This window comes from Populus alba, chromosome 9 (genome assembly GCF_005239225.2).
Source record: "Populus alba chromosome 9, ASM523922v2, whole genome shotgun sequence".
Taxonomy (NCBI): Eukaryota; Viridiplantae; Streptophyta; class Magnoliopsida; order Malpighiales; family Salicaceae; genus Populus; species Populus alba.
The window spans coordinates 6,076,870-6,095,351 of NC_133292.1; the positions used below are offsets into that span (position 1 = coordinate 6,076,870).

The 18,482-nt window shown below is 35.7% G+C and overlaps 3 protein-coding genes across 7 annotated transcripts; 2 read left to right on the top strand and 1 right to left on the bottom strand.

The window, feature by feature from the left end:
- The first annotated feature begins 628 nt into the window (after window positions 1–628).
- Window positions 629–7,305, top strand: LOC118027712 (uncharacterized). Of its 2 annotated transcripts, none has more exons than XM_035031157.2 (12): window positions 629–788; window positions 949–1,288; window positions 2,370–2,532; window positions 2,606–2,655; window positions 2,981–3,073; window positions 3,154–3,242; window positions 3,849–3,927; window positions 4,159–4,241; window positions 4,468–4,546; window positions 4,677–5,403; window positions 5,643–6,270; window positions 6,712–7,305. In XM_035031157.2, the coding sequence occupies exons 1-12, from the start codon at window positions 757–759 to the stop codon at window positions 6,851–6,853; spliced, it is 2,505 nt and encodes an 834-aa protein (XP_034887048.1). In that variant the 5' UTR covers window positions 629–756; the 3' UTR covers window positions 6,854–7,305. The 2 variants fall into 2 exon arrangements, with proteins under 2 accessions (XP_034887048.1, XP_034887047.1); XM_035031156.2 differs by having other exon boundaries at window positions 630–788; window positions 949–1,306.
- A 664-nt stretch (window positions 7,306–7,969) lies between these two features.
- Window positions 7,970–10,882, bottom strand: LOC118027710 (protein TAB2 homolog, chloroplastic). The gene is made up of 5 exons (XM_035031153.2): window positions 10,368–10,882; window positions 10,159–10,228; window positions 9,564–9,735; window positions 9,085–9,228; window positions 7,970–8,328 (listed from the first exon to the last, which is right to left on the bottom strand). The coding sequence occupies exons 1-5, from the start codon at window positions 10,850–10,852 to the stop codon at window positions 8,069–8,071; spliced, it is 1,131 nt and encodes a 376-aa protein (XP_034887044.1). The 5' UTR covers window positions 10,853–10,882; the 3' UTR covers window positions 7,970–8,068.
- Window positions 10,883–12,488: 1,606 nt separating this feature from the next.
- On the top strand, window positions 12,489–18,482 carry LOC118027709 (uncharacterized). Of its 4 annotated transcripts, none has more exons than XM_035031150.2 (13): window positions 12,489–12,636; window positions 13,233–13,378; window positions 13,479–13,605; window positions 14,190–14,317; window positions 14,411–14,480; window positions 14,592–14,694; window positions 15,440–15,557; window positions 15,744–15,825; window positions 15,991–16,052; window positions 16,786–16,858; window positions 16,951–17,034; window positions 17,548–17,634; window positions 18,008–18,482. In XM_035031150.2, exons 2-13 carry the CDS (start codon window positions 13,344–13,346, stop codon window positions 18,179–18,181), a joined length of 1,143 nt encoding a protein of 380 aa, XP_034887041.1. In that variant the 5' UTR covers window positions 12,489–12,636; window positions 13,233–13,343; the 3' UTR covers window positions 18,182–18,482. The 4 variants fall into 4 exon arrangements, with proteins under 4 accessions (XP_034887041.1, XP_034887043.1, XP_034887040.1 ...); XM_035031152.2 differs by having other exon boundaries at window positions 12,495–12,636; window positions 13,238–13,378; XM_035031149.2 differs by having other exon boundaries at window positions 12,498–12,872.

Here is an 18,482-nt window from a genome sequence, read left to right on the forward strand (position 1 = left end):
TAATTTATTTTTAATTTAATTTATTTTTTTATAATTTTATATCATTTTAACGTGTTAATATTAAAAATAAAATTTTAAAAAATAAATAAAAAATATGATTTTAATAAATTTACAAACAAAAAAATATTTTCATATTCCTAAACAACACTATTTTGGCATATCAACTTAACAACTATTTAGAAATTAATGATTTAGTGAACAATGATTTTTTTTTCTTTTTATAAGTATTAGAAATTTGATTTTTCCTTTTGAAAAGTGAAAATTGAACAACAAGTGAAATTCTAACATTTGGAAGGAATGGATTAATTCTCGATATAGATGAGGCCGGATTAAAAAAAATAAAAAACCCAATTTGTTTAGTGATACGACTGACCGTACAAGATTTAAATTTTTTTTTTTTAATTTTCTTATTAAAATAATACCGTTTAAATTATTTTTCCCCCGGTTTTAAAACTATACATAGCAGTTAATGACCGGTAATTAACCACAAAAGGATCCCACTTTTAAAAATATAATCCTGACCGTACACAATCGACGCGCTACTATAAAAAGAAATTGAAAACTTACACGCTCCCGTAACCTATCCACCATATACAGAAACGGAAGATCATTGCATCGACAAAACCATCCCTATTTCCCCCCCCCCCCAAAAAAAAGTCCCCAAAATCTAATTTTCACCTTCAACAATTAATTAATAAATAAATAAAGGAACCACCTCTAAATCCTCTCTCCAAAAAATACTCAAAACTCCTCAATATGGCCTTTCACGTAGCTTGCCCAATTACATGGTCAGTAGTGGTATTATCTTCACAACTAATAACACCAAACCCCCCTTCTGTCTTTACTATTTCTTCTCTTTTATGTCTCTCCCGCGAGAGAGTTCTAACTTTTTTTTACATGGTCGACTGATACGATATCTTGTTTGTTTTGGCTCTCTCTAATTTGCAGTCGCCGAATTTGTTTCTGCTCCCTAGGGTTTCCGCGAGATCTCCACTCTAGGAAACCAAAGGCTGACTTCCTGTTCGATGTAGCGGGAATCGATGAGTTTTTGAAGGATCCTCTGGGAATTAGGGCTTCCAGGGAAGGAACTGTCCTGGTTTCCGTTCCTAAGGTTGTGCCTGTGCCGGCTTCGATTCCTCCGACGCATTCGCTAGAGGTCGTTTCGGCGAAAGATAGAGAAGGTGATGGTGGTGCGGGGGAGGATGCTTTTTCAACGCAGACTAAGCGCGTGGCTATTCAAAGGCAGGCTGCTGCTGCTAAGGCATCTGCCGAGTATTATGCTAAGAAGGTCGAGTCTGGTGATACCGTAAGATTTTTGTTTCCTGGTTGCTGTGAACGAATGTGGTCTTTAATGTGAGGATGTTTTTGGTTTGTTAAGGTTTTGAACCTTTTATTTTCTTGGGAATGGTGTGAATTGTGATCGTGTAGGATAATCCCATGATTGGCCACTCGAATTTGTATTAGTTAAATTTTGGTTTATTGGATACCTGTGTTGAATTTGGGATTCAGGGGCGTTCTGGATAGCTAGTTTATTGAATTTGAGCTGATTTTTGGCGTCTGCAGTTGCGACTTTGATTTTTTTTTTTTTGTGATTCGGAGGTAAATGATGAAATGATTATCTTCTCCCAAATGCTATCTATATAATTCAATTAATAGAATAGAAGTAGTTAATTTGACTGAAATGTTTAGTTTGGATTTTGAATTGTTCTTGAGGATTTGGAGGTGGTTTTTTGAGTTTGACCTAATCTTGGATTTGTTTAGACATTAAAAAGCATGGAAGTCTGAGACAGTTGAAACTCAAAACACCAGCATTCGCTCATTTTCTGAATGCAGAATATCTGTAACTGTTTTTTGTTCTGATAGTTTTGTTATTCATTTGACCTAGCTTATTTATAATCCCGAGGGAGATTGAAAAGAAATTTATGAACTCTTATAGCTTATTCATTATTTGTTTGTGGATTTGGATGTGGGTTTTTGAGTTTGACCTAATCTTGGATTTGTTTAGACAAAACTCAAAACAATTACCAGCATTGGCTCATTTTCTGAATGCTGATTACTCGTAACTGTTTTTTCATTCTCATATTTTTTTTACTCATTTGAGCTAGCTTATTTACAATTCCGATGGAGATTGAAAAAGAAATTTATGAACTGTTATAGCTTATTCATTCTTTGTTTGTTATCGGGCAGCATGGTATTGGAACCCTTTTATTGCACAAAAACTTTCTCATCTAGATGCATTGGCATGTTTCCTTAGGCACAAATCCACAGTTGATGAGTTATGGAAATCAAGTAAAATAATTTTTGGGTGCTATTGTGATGACATATGCTATATCATTTTGCTAAATACCATCACCATTTGTTTAATTCAGGTTGCCTCAAAAGATACTCCTGGAGAAGATGCGGGGTCGTTATGTCAGATATGCTTTGTGGGTGAAACAGGGGGAAGTGAGAGAGCGAGGAAGATGCTCCCATGCAAAAGTTGTGGCAAGAATTGCCACATGAGCTGTTTGAAAACTTGGGCTCGGCATAGAGGTAAAACTCATTGGGTTAAAAACTCTGAAGGCTGCTGTTTTTTTGTTTATTCTCATAGGTTGATTGATGGCAGATTTATTTCACTGGAGTTCGTGGACCTGTCCATCTTGCCAAACTTGCGAGGTACTCATTGATATACACTGTTGATTAATTAATGAAGTTGCATCCTTACTGTTTTGAGGCAAGAAATGTAGGTAAATTCTAGATTCATTTTATGCTTCTGTGCATCTGAATGTTGTATCTCTTTACAACTGTAAGGCCATGAAATGTTAAGAGTTAGAGTGAGTTCATTCTAGTGTTCTGTGTATTCTATTCCTTAAAGTCCTTCTCAAAACAGATGATTTATTTATGTTTTGCGTAGTTTCCATGTGCTGGAAGCTTTCTGGACACATAACGTTTTTAATACATTATCATTGCTCTTACACTTCATAACTTCTTCTGTCCATAGGTATGCCGAAAGACTGGAGATCCAAGTAAGTTTGTGTTTTGCAGAAGGTGTGATGGTGCTTATCACTGTTACTGCCAGCATCCTCCACACAAGGTGATGTGTTAATTGCTTGTTTTTGGGTGTCATATCTAGATTATAATGGCACTACTAACAGACATTCCTGCATAGTGCAGAATGTCAGCTCTGGACCATACTTGTGCCCCAAACATACAAGGTGTCACAGCTGTGGATCTTCTGTCCCAGGAAATGGACTAAGTGTGAGGTACTGTTATCAACAGTTAGCCTTTCCACATAATATGGTCTTTTTTTGAACAATTGATGCTCATCTATTCTTTTTAATTCTGTGGTTACTTGCAAAAATGTGAAAAATGCATATCTTGTGCCAGTATATAGATATTTATTGCTTTGTGACTTATGGAATTCTTATATATATAAATAATGTCATTTTTGGTATCAGTCTCTCTTAAGCATGTCTTTCAGCACCGTACCTATTAATGAGAATGCTAACCCACTTTTCAATCCATTATGTTTGCAATTTTATACGGTGAGTGTGACACCTTATCTGAGTATATATGCCATTTTGAAAGCGATTGTTATGTGCGGGTGAATCGATTATGAATTTGTTTGATTTATGCCCTTTTTGATAGATATATCTGATTTAGACTACCCAGATGATCTTTAGAATGCAAAGTAATTGAAGCCAAAGAAAATAACGGAACATGTTTTGGTAGTTAGTGGGAGGAGTTGTTTATTGACATGCAATAGTTACATTTATAATTCTAGTGTGATTGTACTTTTCAACAGGGTTTAGTCTTCTTTATTTCTTACTATTAGCAGGTCATTTATCATATGTTTTTAAAACACGCAGGTGGTTTCTGGGATACACTTGCTGTGATGCTTGTGGAAGATTATTTGTGAAGGGAAATTATTGCCCTGTTTGCTTGAAGGTATTGTCGACTTCATGCTATCTTTGGGTTGTCACAAACTTTTCATTAAAAGAAAAAAAGCTGTTCTATGTTAATTACCTACTGCTTGTAGACTGTCATGATTGATCATTATATTTAAATGCTTCATCATCAGTCCAAAAAAAATGTCCCAGATGATTTTGTTTAGTAACTTGATATTTTTACTTTAAAATATGAATGAAATCGATTAGATGTCTTGGCTCAACCTTACAGGTTTATAGAGATTCGGAATCAACTCCAATGGTTTGCTGTGATGTATGCCAGCGATGGGTGCACTGTCATTGTGATGGCATAAGGTTTGTCTTTCCCCTCTCAAAATACACAGTGCTAATGACATGTTAGGTAGATTCTGCTGCACAGTTTTTACTTCTTTGGAATTTTTAAGTGACTTTTCTTGGATGTAAATCCTTGTTTCATGTTCTTATTGGATATCTAATAAAGCTTTTCCTGAGCAGTTATTTATAGGAAGTAGTTTGCACATTTGAGAAATCAGATAGCTTATTCTGAAGAAATGTTTTGCAGTGATGAAAAATATCTTCAGTTTCAAGTAGACGGAAACCTCCAGTACCAATGTGCCACATGTCGTGGAGAATGCTATCAGGTTTGTTAATTGTGGAAAGCTCTCTCTCTCTCTGAAGCACGTACACATGTGGCTAGTCTTGCTTAGATGTGGTGTGCTGGGATGGTTTGGTTAGAACTTCTTTTCTTACTTCAGAAATGTATACTGCCAGGTAAAGGATCTTGAAGATGCTATTGAAGAGCTGTGGAGGCGACGAGATAAGGCTGATCGAGGTTTAATTGCAAGCTTGAGAGCTGCTGCTGGGTTGCCAGTCCAAGAAGACATATTTTCTATCTCTCCTTATTCAGATGATGATGAAAATGGTCCGGAGGCACTAAGGAATGATTTTGGGCATTCTATAAAACCCTCTCTCAAAGGGATAGTCAGCAAGTCACCAAAGAAGAGCAAGGATCATGGAAAGAAACTTTGGAATAAAAAATATTCCAATAAAAAAGATTCTTATGCTGCTTCAATTAGTAAGACTGTACCACTTCAGCAGGACATTCATTCTTGTGTACATGATTTGGATGATTACAAGAATGATGACACGGAGTCTCGAGGAAAGGGAGGATTGGGTAGATGTTCTTCTCCTGTTCCTGGAATTGTGAATCACACTGAAGGGACTTGCTCTATCAATCAGCCAGGTGGTTTGAAACACAAGTTTGTTAACGAGGTGATGGTTAGCAACGGAGAAAGGACATCCAAAGTTTTTAAAATCAAGAATAATAAGCCTCATGATTTGGATAGTGGGTATGATACTGAAAAACATGCTGGCAAGTCGAAGTCTGTTAAGGCAAAGAAATTAGTAATAAATTTAGGTGCACGCAAAATAAACATCACTAGTCCAAAATCTGAGGCTCAAAGCTGCCAAGGCAAACAAGATTGGAAGGCTTCCAATGGTAATGATCTACATGTCATAAAACTGCTCTTAGTGCAATTATTAATATGTTCTTATTGACAAAGCCCTTTGATTCATTATTACCATATTTTGGCCATTGCTAATTTTTTTATTGCAGTGGTTTTTCTCTTCATTCTTTTTCTGATAAAGTTTTTGGTGATCTTATAAAAATGCTGATGTTATCATCTTACCTACCAATTCACTGACATGATTAATTTCTGCAATTTGCACGAGATGCAGTTGATCACACAGGGAAAACAAAAGGCTTGATTAAGTTTGCAAGGAGAGAAGGGAATTTGATTAAGTTTGGAAAAGTAAAAGCTGAAGCTTCAAACTTCAGCCCCAAATCTGATGGAGGGAGTCATGCTGATGGATATGAAACCGTTCCCCTAGATTATGCTCGTGTTTCATCAGCTAAAAAGAGCCTTGAAGGAAGCAGGGCTGCAGTGGGACCTGCAGGTGAAGTCACCAAATTAAGAAGTGACAAATTATCTGTGGGAAAGCAATCAGAGGTCAGGGCTGATACGCATACAGAAAGCAATGATGAATCTGGTGACACTCCTATATTGCAATCATTACAAAAGGATTCAAAATTTTCTTTGAAGCTAAAGATTAAGAAACCTAATTTTGAAAATCAGAGTTCTCTGATTCCTCTTCATGAAGAAGAAAAGAGTAACATAAGGGGCCAAAGGTCAAAAAGGAAGAGAGCGTTGAACTTCATGGAGAAAACGATGTATAATGAAGATGAAGGTATGTCACAATCACATCTAGACAGTGAAATGATGGAAGCTAATTGGATATTGAAAAAATTGGGTTATGATGCTATTGGAAAAAGAGTTGAAGTTCATCAGCCATCTGACAATTCATGGTGAGTTTTCGTTTTCTGTTTTTCCTTTTGGGTGAGGGATAAAAAGGTGTAGGCCAGTTAGCACACCCATCATATTTCCTGATTGATGCACTCCCTTTTGTCATCCATCTCAGCCTGTTTTGAAATAAGAAGTGACTTGTTCACGGAAACATTTGTCATATCACGGAAACAAAAACTGAGGAGGCTGGTGGTGGGGAGGGTCAATTTGTAAATTGGTTTTGGAGGATTCCTCAATGGTCTAACACATGCAATGCCATCATTTATCTAAACCCCATCCATGCGCATGCTTCTATGTTATAAGCTACTTGTTTGCTGCTGCTTTATTGAGTTGATCATGAGCATTAGAACTTGGAAACCTTCATGTTCTGCTACTCTTTTTTGAAATTTGGTTGAATATTGGCTTGATGTTTCTTTAATATATCTGATGTCTTCTAAACCCAGGCACAAGGGAGTTGTCTCTGACATTGTTGAAGACACATCAATGTTATCTATTACTCTAGATGATGATAGAGTAAAGACCTTGGAACTTGGGAAGCAGGCAGTTCGCTTTGTTTCTCAAAAGCAAAAGAGGTCAAAAACATGAAAGCTGAACTTGTTTTCAAATATTGACAATTGCATCTGTGACTCCAGATACTCGTCTCATTTATAGTTGAAGAGGTAGTGCCCATTCCTAAGGACCACAGAGATATCAGTTGCGTATATGGCTGGTGATCTTTCATCGGAGCATTGTTTGCCATGGTGCTTTTAACATCTATGTGAAATTCTTTTGTACAACTAGTGATTATTTTGACGGAGGCCTATCCCTCCAGCCCTCCATGCCCCTCTCTTCATGTGCTCAAATGTAGCTTGCTTCCCAGTGTTTGGAACCCTGTATCTAGCTAGGCTTCTAGAATAACTTGGTTGGTTGATAATCAGTAATGCGCGTAGGAAGTTGCGTTGCCCTTGTTAATTGTAGTTTAGTTTACAAAGCTCCGGAACTTCTGTTTCTTTTTTTCAAATTTAATTTAATATATTTGGTGCATGTGTATTATGAAATCAAGTCCCTGGTTTTCCAAATACTCCCCGTCGTTAACAGATGCACTGCGAACTGTAAATTAGATCGAGAATCACAGTTGGATGTATTGGATGATTTTACAAGGAAAATATGTACTTTTTACTAAAACAGAAAAATTACCGGGAAATTTTAAGCTGGATGATAATCTTTTTTTCTGAATCGCAATCAAAATGGTCGCAGAAGGAGTAAAATCCGGACCGTTTGTTGTTGGGTTTTCGCAAGAGTTAAGAGTGCAAGTGGTACTCTCGAAGCAAATCATAATCACATTAGGAATTCTAGTTTCAAGGACATAATTAAACTCTTATAGAATTCTAGTCTTATTAGGACTCTTATAGGAAGTACATAATCATTCGTATTATATTGACATTCAATTATATTTTTATAGCATCTATCGTTATATAGACTTTTATTAAATAAGTAAATATATTATGTAATTAAAACAACTTGAAAAGATAAAAGAATGCTTTATTAATTTTATTATATAACTATACTGTGTTTACACCGATAAGCTCCTAGGTTATAACGCTCACAATCGGGACGTTCCATCTCAATTTCCTCTCCTATCTTCTTCATTTAATGTATCTTTTCCATTGGTAAGAATGAAGCACTTATGTTTATCCATACTCTATTGCATTAATACGTAACTGAAACAAAAATCTGGCTTCTATTGCATTAATTTTCTGCAGATTGTAGCCCTACAACATTAACAGTGCTGAAAAGGGTTTATGAGAAAACAATGAGTGATCATACAGGTGGAGGCGGCAAGTCTAGTAAAAGCCAAAATCCAACACAGTCATCTGAATCCAAGTCGTTTTGGATGGCAAGAAAATGTAAACCTCCACATGCCTTCTTTGCAGCTTCCCAGGCTTCAGCTTCAGCTGTTGTTACAGGAGTTTTCTTATAGGTAGCATAAACATAACGGGTTGCAATTCCTACTGATAGAATCAAGCAAGCACGAGAAGTGTCAGCTTCAATTGCGCACACTTCCAGCCCGTTCATCCACGCTGCAATAGCAAACGAAAAGATTCGAACAGGTGGCTCAGTCTTACGAGCGTCACAAAGTTCTAGAAGGCACACTTACAATTAGATGCACTAAAAGACCACAAGATAGTAAGACAGGACTTCATGGACATGGAAGTGGAAGTGGGGAAGTCTGTTAAAACATAAACAGTGTTCATGGCAATCACATTTTTTTCCCAGGGAATAATAAGTGCTCGTAACAATCATCAAGGAATCAGATTCTTGTATATTTTGATATACATTGGGATTCACCAAAAATTATGGAAGCATCTGCTGTCGATAAAGCAATTTCAGTTTCAATTCTTTAAGTGCATAATCAAGTAGAGATGCATGCTTCTTTCCTATATTATCTTAAGAATTAGCAAACTGTATCAATGACATCGTGCCCTGAAGGTCGTTTTATCCGATGAACATTTTAAAATATTGAGATATGCAGCAGCTTTATGATCTTGGTGAAGTGAGTTTTGCACAATTGTCCACGAAGCCATTGAACATGCATCTGAATAGTGCATGAATTTCAGAACTTTCTAGTCCATGTTTTTCTGTCATTTTTTTAAAATTTAACCCAGTATCTTGTACGAGGATCAAGTTTCCCACGCCACGACAGAATTAGAATGCACATGGTATTAATAGGACACAACCAGACGAATCATTTCAATATATGGCCTTTGACTATAGCAACATTTACATGAAATAACATTTCCGAGGCTAAAGTAGATGAAATTAGAGGGAGAGTAGACCTGCTAATGGTTCATCACGTGAAGATGCAACAGCAAGTCCAGGTATCATTGTCTTGTCATCAATCTCAATTCCCAATAAATCCAAATCCAGACTTGCACCAAAAAAAAAACTTGTCTCTAATGATGCAATTTCCTCTCGGACAGCTGAAAAGCAGGAAAATACATCAGCAAAGAACAGAGCAGGCTTTCAAATTCTCAAATCAAGTGAAACCATACAGCATAATTTTTATCTAAGTTGGCGGTATGTTTTTAAGCTTAGGTGAGAATAGAATGGCTCTTATAGCCTAATTCCTATGCCACTTTTAAAATTTGAACTTTCGGTAAAAGTTGTGACCCGATAGACAGTTTGCAACACTTAATTAAAATAACCTTTACAAATGTCATTCACATGCAAGGCAGATTTATCTTATGTGTCGGATGGAGACCAGAATATAGCATTCTCAGTGTTATATTTGACAGTAACAGTTAGTTACTTGTACCTGAGTAAGGTAATTGGACAAATGCCCATTTCTCCCCGAAAAGATTGTCTGGAAGTTCCATTGGGAAAGGGTTATCTAATGCCAGAAGTGGTTTAGCTCCCTTTTGGAAACCAGGATGGCGCGTATATACAGTATCATAGCGCTCCTCGAGCCATAGAAGTAGTGATATGCACTGTAAAACATATCAATTATCAAAGGTGTGACTGTAGAACATAGAAGTTCTAATCCAAAACTCGAATCGTACTTCAAACTAAAATGTGGAAGAAGCTAGAGAATCCTCAATGCACTCCATGACAAAGTACATGAAACTAGTGTGGCATTTCTGTGATTTTGAGGTATCTTAAGAACCCCCTAGATTTCCTTTCTCACTGACTAGCAACCGAAAAAATTGCGATATTTTCTCGTGTCTAACAACTTGGTAATGTACCAATCATGCTTTTCGGAAGGCACCTAAAATACAAGGTTTAAAGCATAGATAAACTTGTTAATACTCTTAACATCTAAATTTAACCTTCAATGGTTATGACCATTTCCACATTTGATCGAAACCACCTCATTAATCATACTCGTAACATGAACGGAAAACAATACCTACCCGTTTACTTGGAATAGGCTTTATACCTATCTCTTTACATGCTTTGGTTATAATTGTCTGCATCTGTGACCTATAAACCAAGAAACAATCTTATCATCGGGCACATAAAATCTTTAGTAAGGAAAGTCACTTATGCAGCTGTGTGTGTCTGCGCTAGTAAATACATAACAGAAACAGATAGTAATGTACAAACTACCGTAAAAGATCACCTGAAGAACCTGATTCTTTCAGGCAGGGGGACACCAAGATCCTCACTAATGGATACAATAGCATCCTTCAAAGTGATACTATTGATAACATTGTTAGGGAAGTATTTTGTGAATTGAAGTGACAAAGAATCATCACAAACAACAAGCTCCCATACTTTCTTGCCTCTGACATCAAGTATAGGCCTAGAACAAAAATCCAACTCCCACTCCACAATGCTATCTGGGTCGGTTTCCTGGTCAAGATAGACCGTTTCTGCGGTTGGGTCATCTTCTTCGAGGTCCTCGTTTTCAGTCTCCACTTCTTCTTCTTGTGTTGAAACTGAGAGTTTGGTTATGATGTTTGATTGGAGATGGAGTGGTTTTACGTGGTTTTTTGAGGGTTTTAGAGAGAAAGGGAAAGGAATCTCTGAGTGTTTTGAAAAAGAAGCGGTTTTGGATATGGGTTTGTGAGGAATTCTGGTTGGATTGAAGCTAAGAGTAGCCATGGAAGCTCTGTGACGGAAGAGTTGATAAGCATGGTAGTTCGGCAGTTATATATCCACCACTCATGTCCGTTGGTTGTCGTGGGCTGGGCTTGGATAAGATTGGTGATCCACGATAGTTCTTGGAGGCCGTGCCCCACGGTTGACAAATCGGCTGTTGCGATCATAATTTTAAAAAGTCACCTTAAAAATGTTTGTTTTTTTATAGATTAAATTTATCTAATAATTTCTCCTCGTATGTAAAGTGGATCTTAAAATTTTTTAAAGAGAAATATAGTCTCAGTGAAAGAGAATGAAGTTCGATGTTGGTGACTACTTTTGTTTTTGCAGATAAATTTTTTTTATCGCTTTTTTTATTGTTTTTCTATCAGGATCTTCCTTCCTTTTTCTCTGGGAATTATCTCTCAAAATTCCTCTCTTCTTTTTTTTTACTGGCACGAGACAGACTAGTTAAAAGGATCCATGTTTTCCTTCTCTTTTTTGTCCTCGACTGATATTGTTACATTTTATATATAAAATAAACTAAAAATTCATTGAAGAAGATTTTTTTATTTTTTTCTTAATGAAAGTCTTGAATTAAATGTACTTATTTTCTCATTTTCCATAATTATCGATTCCTACCACATATTATTATTTTTTTCCTTTAGAGAATCCAAGTTTTTGGCTGAGTTTATTAAAATATCAAATTTCTATTATATCAAGCTTAATTTGGCGGCTATTGGATATGAAAGGCACACCAGACCTGGTAATTTAGATCTAGCTGTCATGTGTGACTTGGCAGGTTTTGAAACCAACAAGAGAAAAGACAATGTTTTCTAGTGCTATAATATAGTTCATAATACAAAAATATTATGTTTATAGTATAGTCCATAATATAATCAAAATTTCTATTATATCAAGCTTAATTTGGCTGTCATTGGGTTTGAGAGCAAGCAAAACCTAAAAATATTAGGTCTGATAATAATACAACACCCAACAACTTTAAAAAAAAAAATACATAAAGACAATATTTTTTATAGTGCCACAATGTAATCCACAATACAATAAATTTATATATAAGATACTGCATAATATTTTCCCACCCACCCCTCCCCCCCCCCCTCTCTCTCTCTATCTCTCTCTCTCTCTCTCTCTCTCTCTCTCTCTCTCTCTATATATATATATATATATATATATATATATATATATATATATATATAAACAAGTGCGTGCATCTAATCTTCTATATAATATTTATATTAACAAAACATTTTTTCATAGAAGTAAAAAATTGCATGACTAATCAAATTAGATTTTTGATTAAAAACATTTTTTACAGTTTAAATCATCATAGTTTTTTTTGAATATATTTTTTTTTTGTTGCTTTTTATTCAATTAAATATGTTGTCAATAAAAAATATTTTATTTTTTGAAATAAAAAAATTATATGAATCAGAAAAAAAAAATATACTTTAAAATTTTATTCACACATATTTTTATTATTTTATAATTAAATAAATTCTAAAAAATTCTTGAGTCGTGGAAAATAGCACTAGTAAATACAAAATAGAAGAAATGGATAAAATAGAAATTGATTGAGGAATTATACCTTACAATTCTAACGGTCAGACAAGGAGAGAGAAAAAAAAAAAAAAGGACCACGAAAAAGCCCTATCTAGTATCTAGTATCAACAGAGACTTGCCTCAACAAAACACTTTCGTGCCCTAACAAGCATAAAGGTCTCTCTGCCGCGAAGAAGACGCGGGAGCCACTTTTCCAGTTTCGGCGGCTGATATCTTCCTCTAATGTAAACCTTAATCTCTCTGTTATTTTCAATCATACAGCAATATGCTCACCTACGCAAAACTATCTGGGCGTAAACCAGTGTATGTAATTCAACGTCTTGTACCTTTCCTGTTTGATTAAATGCCTGTTAGAGAGTACTTTCTCTTCTTTCACCCCCAATTTCCTAGCACCCAGAACAGTTTATTCTTATTCATTCACCATAACGCTTAGCTCCAACAGGAATTTAATAGTCTAATGGTAAGAATCCCAAGTTCGAGATGTCTCTGAGTCCTTTCAAGTCCTTTCCTTACTATCTAATCGAAAATTTGAATAGAAAAGAAAGGAAAAAATATATCATCTTGGCTTGAACGAAGTCGATAATTCATGAACGTGACCAGTTTAATATCTCCATAGGGAGATTTGTTGTAGAGCATGTCAACTTGGTTGCTGCGTATAATATAATTTATATGATGATGTATTTTCTATTTAATATGGATATAAGCACCTAAGAGAAGCAAGCTTTCTCTGATTAAAGAGAGAAAGAGGTGGTGAAGTTTCCTGGGTTTTCTTTTATCTCTTCATTTACTCCTTTTCATTGTATTATTCTCAAAAAAACAGCGCAGATTGTCAGCATTAGATTTATTTTCCAACAATTCAATCAAGTCAAGAAGAACCCTTTCTGTTTGTGCTACTAAACATCAATTACATAATATAAAAACTCACATCGAGATGGGTGCCGAGCAATACCGTCCTCCTTTGTTCAGGTGTGTATACTTGTGTTTCAGTTTCTCTTATTTGTTTGTTTAATTGAGTTGATAGAATGAATTTTTCTTTGCAATTGCTTTCGGTTGGTTATATTTGCAGTGTTGCACCTATGATGGAGTGGACCGATAAACATTACAGGACTGTTGCGCGGATCATATCGAAACATGCATGGCTGTATACAGAGATGCTTGCTGCGGAAACAATTGTTTATCAACAAGGAAATTTGGTATGTGAGTGAAAGATTGAGGATGGAAATGAATTATTTTTTATTGGTTAGTGATTGGGTGCCAGTGTGCAGACTCTTTCTGGATTCACCAGGAATTGTAGACTAACAAACGGTTTCAAGAACTTGAGATAGGGAGTTTCTGATGACTAATGAGGTTGAGAGGAAGACATGTTTCTAGTACTTTAGATCTTTCATCATGTTAGTAATCACATAGCTGGTTCCAACAATGTCATATAAAACGCATGTGTGCGCACATGTCCGTGATAAACATACACTGAAACCAAATAATTGATGAAATGTATTAATGGGGCATGCTCTTATATATATTATATATATAATTGCCTTCTCCTAAGCATGCAGTTTGGATCATTTCAGCTTATCTGTACCATCCTTGGAAACTAGTTTCCTCCTTGGTATCTTCTTGTAAATGAATGTACCTACCTTTTGCCTCACATATTCTCCTGTTTCTTTCATCATTGCCATTGAGTGTTTTGGATTTCTCCTTCATTTGGTGGGATCTTGGCTTAATGATTAGTTCCTTCTTGAAAACTACTAATTCTGCATTTCTTGTTTATATTGCTCAGGACAGATTTTTGGCATTTCCTTCTGAACAGCATCCCATTGTGCTGCAAATTGGTGGGAATAATTTAGACAACATTGCAAAAGCAACTCAACTTGCTAATGCTTATGGCTTTGATGAAATTAACTTGAAGTTAGTAGAATTCTCTGCTTTTCTTTCAGTTCTCTTGTTGTTTTTCCTAGGATAAACTGAGTCAACTCATTTTTGTCCCCCAAAATTTACCAGTTGTGGGTGTCCTAGTGCCAAGGTAGCTGGACATGGATGCTTTGGTGCCCGTCTTATGCTCGATCCAAAGGTTTGGTAACTATGCCAATTAAATTTATTAGTCCTGGTCTAGATGATGTTTTTATTTTCTTTTTTCATATTTATTATGTTCTCATAAATTCTTTGGTATTTACAAGGAAAGTTTGTCAGTGAAGCCATGTCAGTAATCGCTGCCAACACAGATGTCCCTGTCAGTGTTAAGTGCCGAATTGGTGTAGATGATCATGATTCTTATAATGAGCTATGTAAGGACCTTGCATCTGCTTTCTTATGTCTCTCTGAGGGAAAATAAAATTAGACGATTACGTAATTCAAGCACTTGTCCCGTCAAAAGATTTAACCTTTGAACAACTAGATAATCGGAAAACTGAGAGTAGATGTTCTCTATCGTTCCTCTTCATGGTTTATCACATCACCACTGGTTAGAATCTGGGTATTGTGTCAGAGACCTGTAACCACAGTCTTGTGATTGTTTTTACTGTAAATTCTGAAGTACTTCACAGACCTTGCAAAAGCCACTGCTGTCCTGTTCATGCATTTTATAAAGAAGATATCTCACACTGTCTATGTGTAAGTTCAAAAAAAAAAAAATCACAGAATTAATAATTAATATCTCCTCTTCATTGTAGCTCTCTACTCATTTTTCTGCATTTTAAGTATTTCCTTTCAGATTATTTTTTTATATATAAGTTTTGAACTTCAAATCAGCTATACAATCTTTAGTAATTTTATTCAAGATTGTTAAATACGACCCCAATGAAAAAACATTCTAGCTATGCCACTGAGTGAAGAGGATGTATTATGAGGTAGTTTGCTTATTCTAACAATAAAACCATCCTTGATTAGCATGTAACTTTGAACACAGCTTGACTGATGACCATGTATATTCAAATTGTCCATACTGAATATTGACTGCTAATTGCTTGTGATTTTTTAGTGCTAAAATTTCTGGCATTGTACCTTGATCTTAATGTTATCTTCCCCTTTCAGGTGATTTTATCTATAAGGTTTCTTCTCTCTCTCCCACTAAGCATTTTATTATACATTCACGGAAGGCTATGCTTAATGGTATTAGCCCAGCTGACAATCGAAGGATTCCTCCCCTGAAGTATGTGTGGACTTTAAAAATTTAGTTTGTGATTGAATTTTAACATAATTAAATTGATGTTACATAAATTATTTAGTAAGCACAACAGTAGGTTGTTATTCTACAAATGTGTTTCTCCTTAATTTTAAGCATCCTTTGATCAGATAATGATATGCTTAAATTTGTGTTATGAACATACTGGTACAGATATGAGTACTATTACGCCCTCTTACGTGATTTTCCTGACTTAAGATTTACAATAAATGGAGGCATAGATTGTGTTGATGAGGTGAGGCCTTGTTTTCTCCTTGTATAATTAACTTATGTTTACATTTTGATTCTAGCTTTTGCTATGCTTTTAAAGGTTCATTGAATTATGAGTATTCTTTTATTGCCCATGTCCCTCATGATAAGGCAAAATTGTTTTGCTCATCCCGGACATCTCAATTGATAGGTAAATGCAGCATTAAGGGAAGGAGCGCATGGTGTAATGGTTGGGCGTGCTGCCTACAATAAGTATGTATAATGAGTTTTTTATGCACTTCTTGTACCTGGCATTTTTTTTTCGAGAGGGGGTGGGGGTGGAGGAGGGAGAACATGACATGGTTTAGGCAACCTTAAAATCTCCCTGTGGACATGATCTGATAATCCTTGTCTTCTCACAGTAGGGAATTTCAATGAGTGACAAACTCTGAATATCAAACGAACTGTACATTGTAAAGGAGAAAATAAAAACTTTAAATGACTTGTTTTTCTGTCTCGGGGTATTATAGTAATGATATTTGGGAAGAAGTAAAAGATACATATATGGAGAGAGAAGTTTCCAATGCAGAAACACAGGTGACTTGCTGCATCATTCACACAGCTGGACAGACTATATGCCTGTTTTCTAATGTGATGGTAAAAAAACTAGAGGGGCAACTGTAAGTAGTGTTTTTTAGTCCACAGAGCAGTTGCTTCATGCAAGTGTTCAGGCTTCAGCAGTAGAATTTTCTCCAGAATTTTTTTGTTAGGACATTTGTTTGATGTGAGACCATAAGGCCCTTTCTAGTCCCGTGGACAAACTTTGACCAAACTAGTAACCTCTACTTTTACATAATGGGTCAAGTTTCTGCTATTATTGATAGGATACGACAAATATAAGACAAACATACCTTTAGGCTTTGTGTTTCCATTTTTATGCAGTCCTCTCTCTATTATATTGTTCTCCTCTGATGATTAATCTAAAGAAAGCTGTATATTTTTTCAGCCTTTGGAATACTCTGGCACATGTTGATTCTGCTGTTTATGGCGAGCCAAGCAGCGGCCTTACACGTCGTCAGGTTGAAGAGAAAATATTGCCTTCCATAGGCACACACCTTTATGATTTCCTTATATCCTATTAACTTCAGTTTCTGGTTTCATTGATTTTCAGGTCCTTGAACAATATCAAGTATATGGGGATGCTGTTCTGGGAACGTATGGGAATAATAGGCCTAATATGCGGGAGTTGATAAGGGTACATTAGATTATTTTACTGATTATTTTGAAGCAATCATTTTCTGAAAATAACTGAATGTCTTGTATGAAATATAAAGCTACATCTTATAAAACTCTGTTTCCTTGGTATTTGCCAGGGATGAATAATTATACATCTATACTCCCTCCATAGTGCAGAACAATATTTATATTTTATTTTTTTTCCATGTCTACTAGTTAATGTGTATAGGGATGGGTGTACAGCTTGTGCTGCTTTTTGCCATCATCTGCTGGCTACAAGAAATTTAGATTTAGTTCTGATTTTGTTGGGTTGTAAGAAAAGGATATGCAGACATGCTATTGGTGTAGGACTCTTTTTAGTTAATCACAATTCACGTCTTGAAGTTTTGGCTACTGTTTGGTTTGGATTTATTCATGCTCTAATCCCCTTGGATAAGAATGGAAACTGCTCTATATCTCTCTGTTATTGTGTTCTTTGAATTTGCATTTTTTTACTGCTATAATATATTTGAAAAGTGTTAATATGCTGCAGCCTTTATCTGGTTTTTTCTATGCTGAACCCGGAAACAGTTTGTGGAAACGCAAAGCTGATGCTGCTTTCCTGAATAAGAATATCACGGTATGTCGATCACAATAACCTACCTAGTTTTGTTGTGTTCCAATGGCTGTTTGAATCCTAACTTGCAAAGTAGATCGTGTTTAAGAATTGGGGCAAGCTTGGCTAGTGTTTAACCTATTTGGTTTGCAAGGGTGGTTGTGAGTGTTCGAACTACAATATCCAGATTGGAAAAATTTCCTAGCGTGTAGGCACTCAATAGCCAGATAATGTCAATGCAGAAGTTTAGGAAAGCATTGATTCATTCTTATTTTTAATTTGTCTTCCTTTCTCTAATCAAGTAACCTCACGCTAATTCTACTGTGTCCTTTTTGTTGAACATGAGATTACCGTTACTCGATTGTTACCTGAATTCAAACTACTCTGAATATTGCAGACAGTTAAATCCTTTTTTGAAGAAACCCTAGTAGTGATTCCTGATGCTGTCTTGGATTCACCTGTTGCGGAGCTACCATCTGGTCGTAAAGATCTTTTTGCTAATGTACGGGGATTGCTTCCACCACCATATGAAACCAGAACAGAGGAGGTAGTAGTATATGCTCAGTCTTAACATAGAGGCTTGATTTATACCTTCCTACTTCCCATAGCTTACACAGCATTTGCAATTTTTTGGATGACCTGGCTGATTGGTCCGTGTAACATTATGTTTGAATTATGTGTTAAATCAGAAGATTTATGATTGCCCCTCAACACTGAGGTACAAACACTTTGGATGTATTTACTAAAAGCCTTCGAACTAGGATTGCAACAGGATACCCAAATTGCAAGCAGGTAAAATTACAAATGTATGTCAATGAATCTGATGATTTTGGAATATTAACATTTTTTAAGGTTTATTTTTTGTGCTCGTA

What these genes read in the sequence shown, in the direction of transcription:
- LOC118027712 (XM_035031156.2), top strand. Translation starts at nt 757, where the DNA reads ATGGCCTTTCACGTAGCTTGCCCAATTACATG. An exon ending in AACTTGGGCTCGGCATAGAG is followed by an intron (nt 2,533 to 2,605) that starts GTAAAACTCATT and finishes GATTGATGGCAG; the next exon opens with ATTTATTTCACTGGAGTTCG. An exon ending in CAGCCATCTGACAATTCATG is followed by an intron (nt 6,271 to 6,711) that starts GTGAGTTTTCGT and finishes TTCTAAACCCAG; the next exon opens with GCACAAGGGAGTTGTCTCTG.
- LOC118027710 (XM_035031153.2), bottom strand. Translation starts at nt 10,852, where the DNA reads ATGGCTACTCTTAGCTTCAATCCAACCAGAATTCCTCACAAACCCATA. An exon ending in GAAAGAATCAGGTTCTTCAG is followed by an intron (nt 10,229 to 10,367) that starts GTGATCTTTTAC and finishes CTTGGTTTATAG; the next exon opens with GTCACAGATGCAGACAATTA. An exon ending in ACGTGATGAACCATTAGCAG is followed by an intron (nt 8,329 to 9,084) that starts GTCTACTCTCCC and finishes TTGCTATTGCAG; the next exon opens with CGTGGATGAACGGGCTGGAA.
- LOC118027709 (XM_035031149.2), top strand. An exon ending in TGATTCTTATAATGAGCTAT is followed by an intron (nt 14,695 to 15,439) that starts GTAAGGACCTTG and finishes TTCCCCTTTCAG; the next exon opens with GTGATTTTATCTATAAGGTT. An exon ending in GCGGCCTTACACGTCGTCAG is followed by an intron (nt 16,859 to 16,950) that starts GTTGAAGAGAAA and finishes ATTGATTTTCAG; the next exon opens with GTCCTTGAACAATATCAAGT.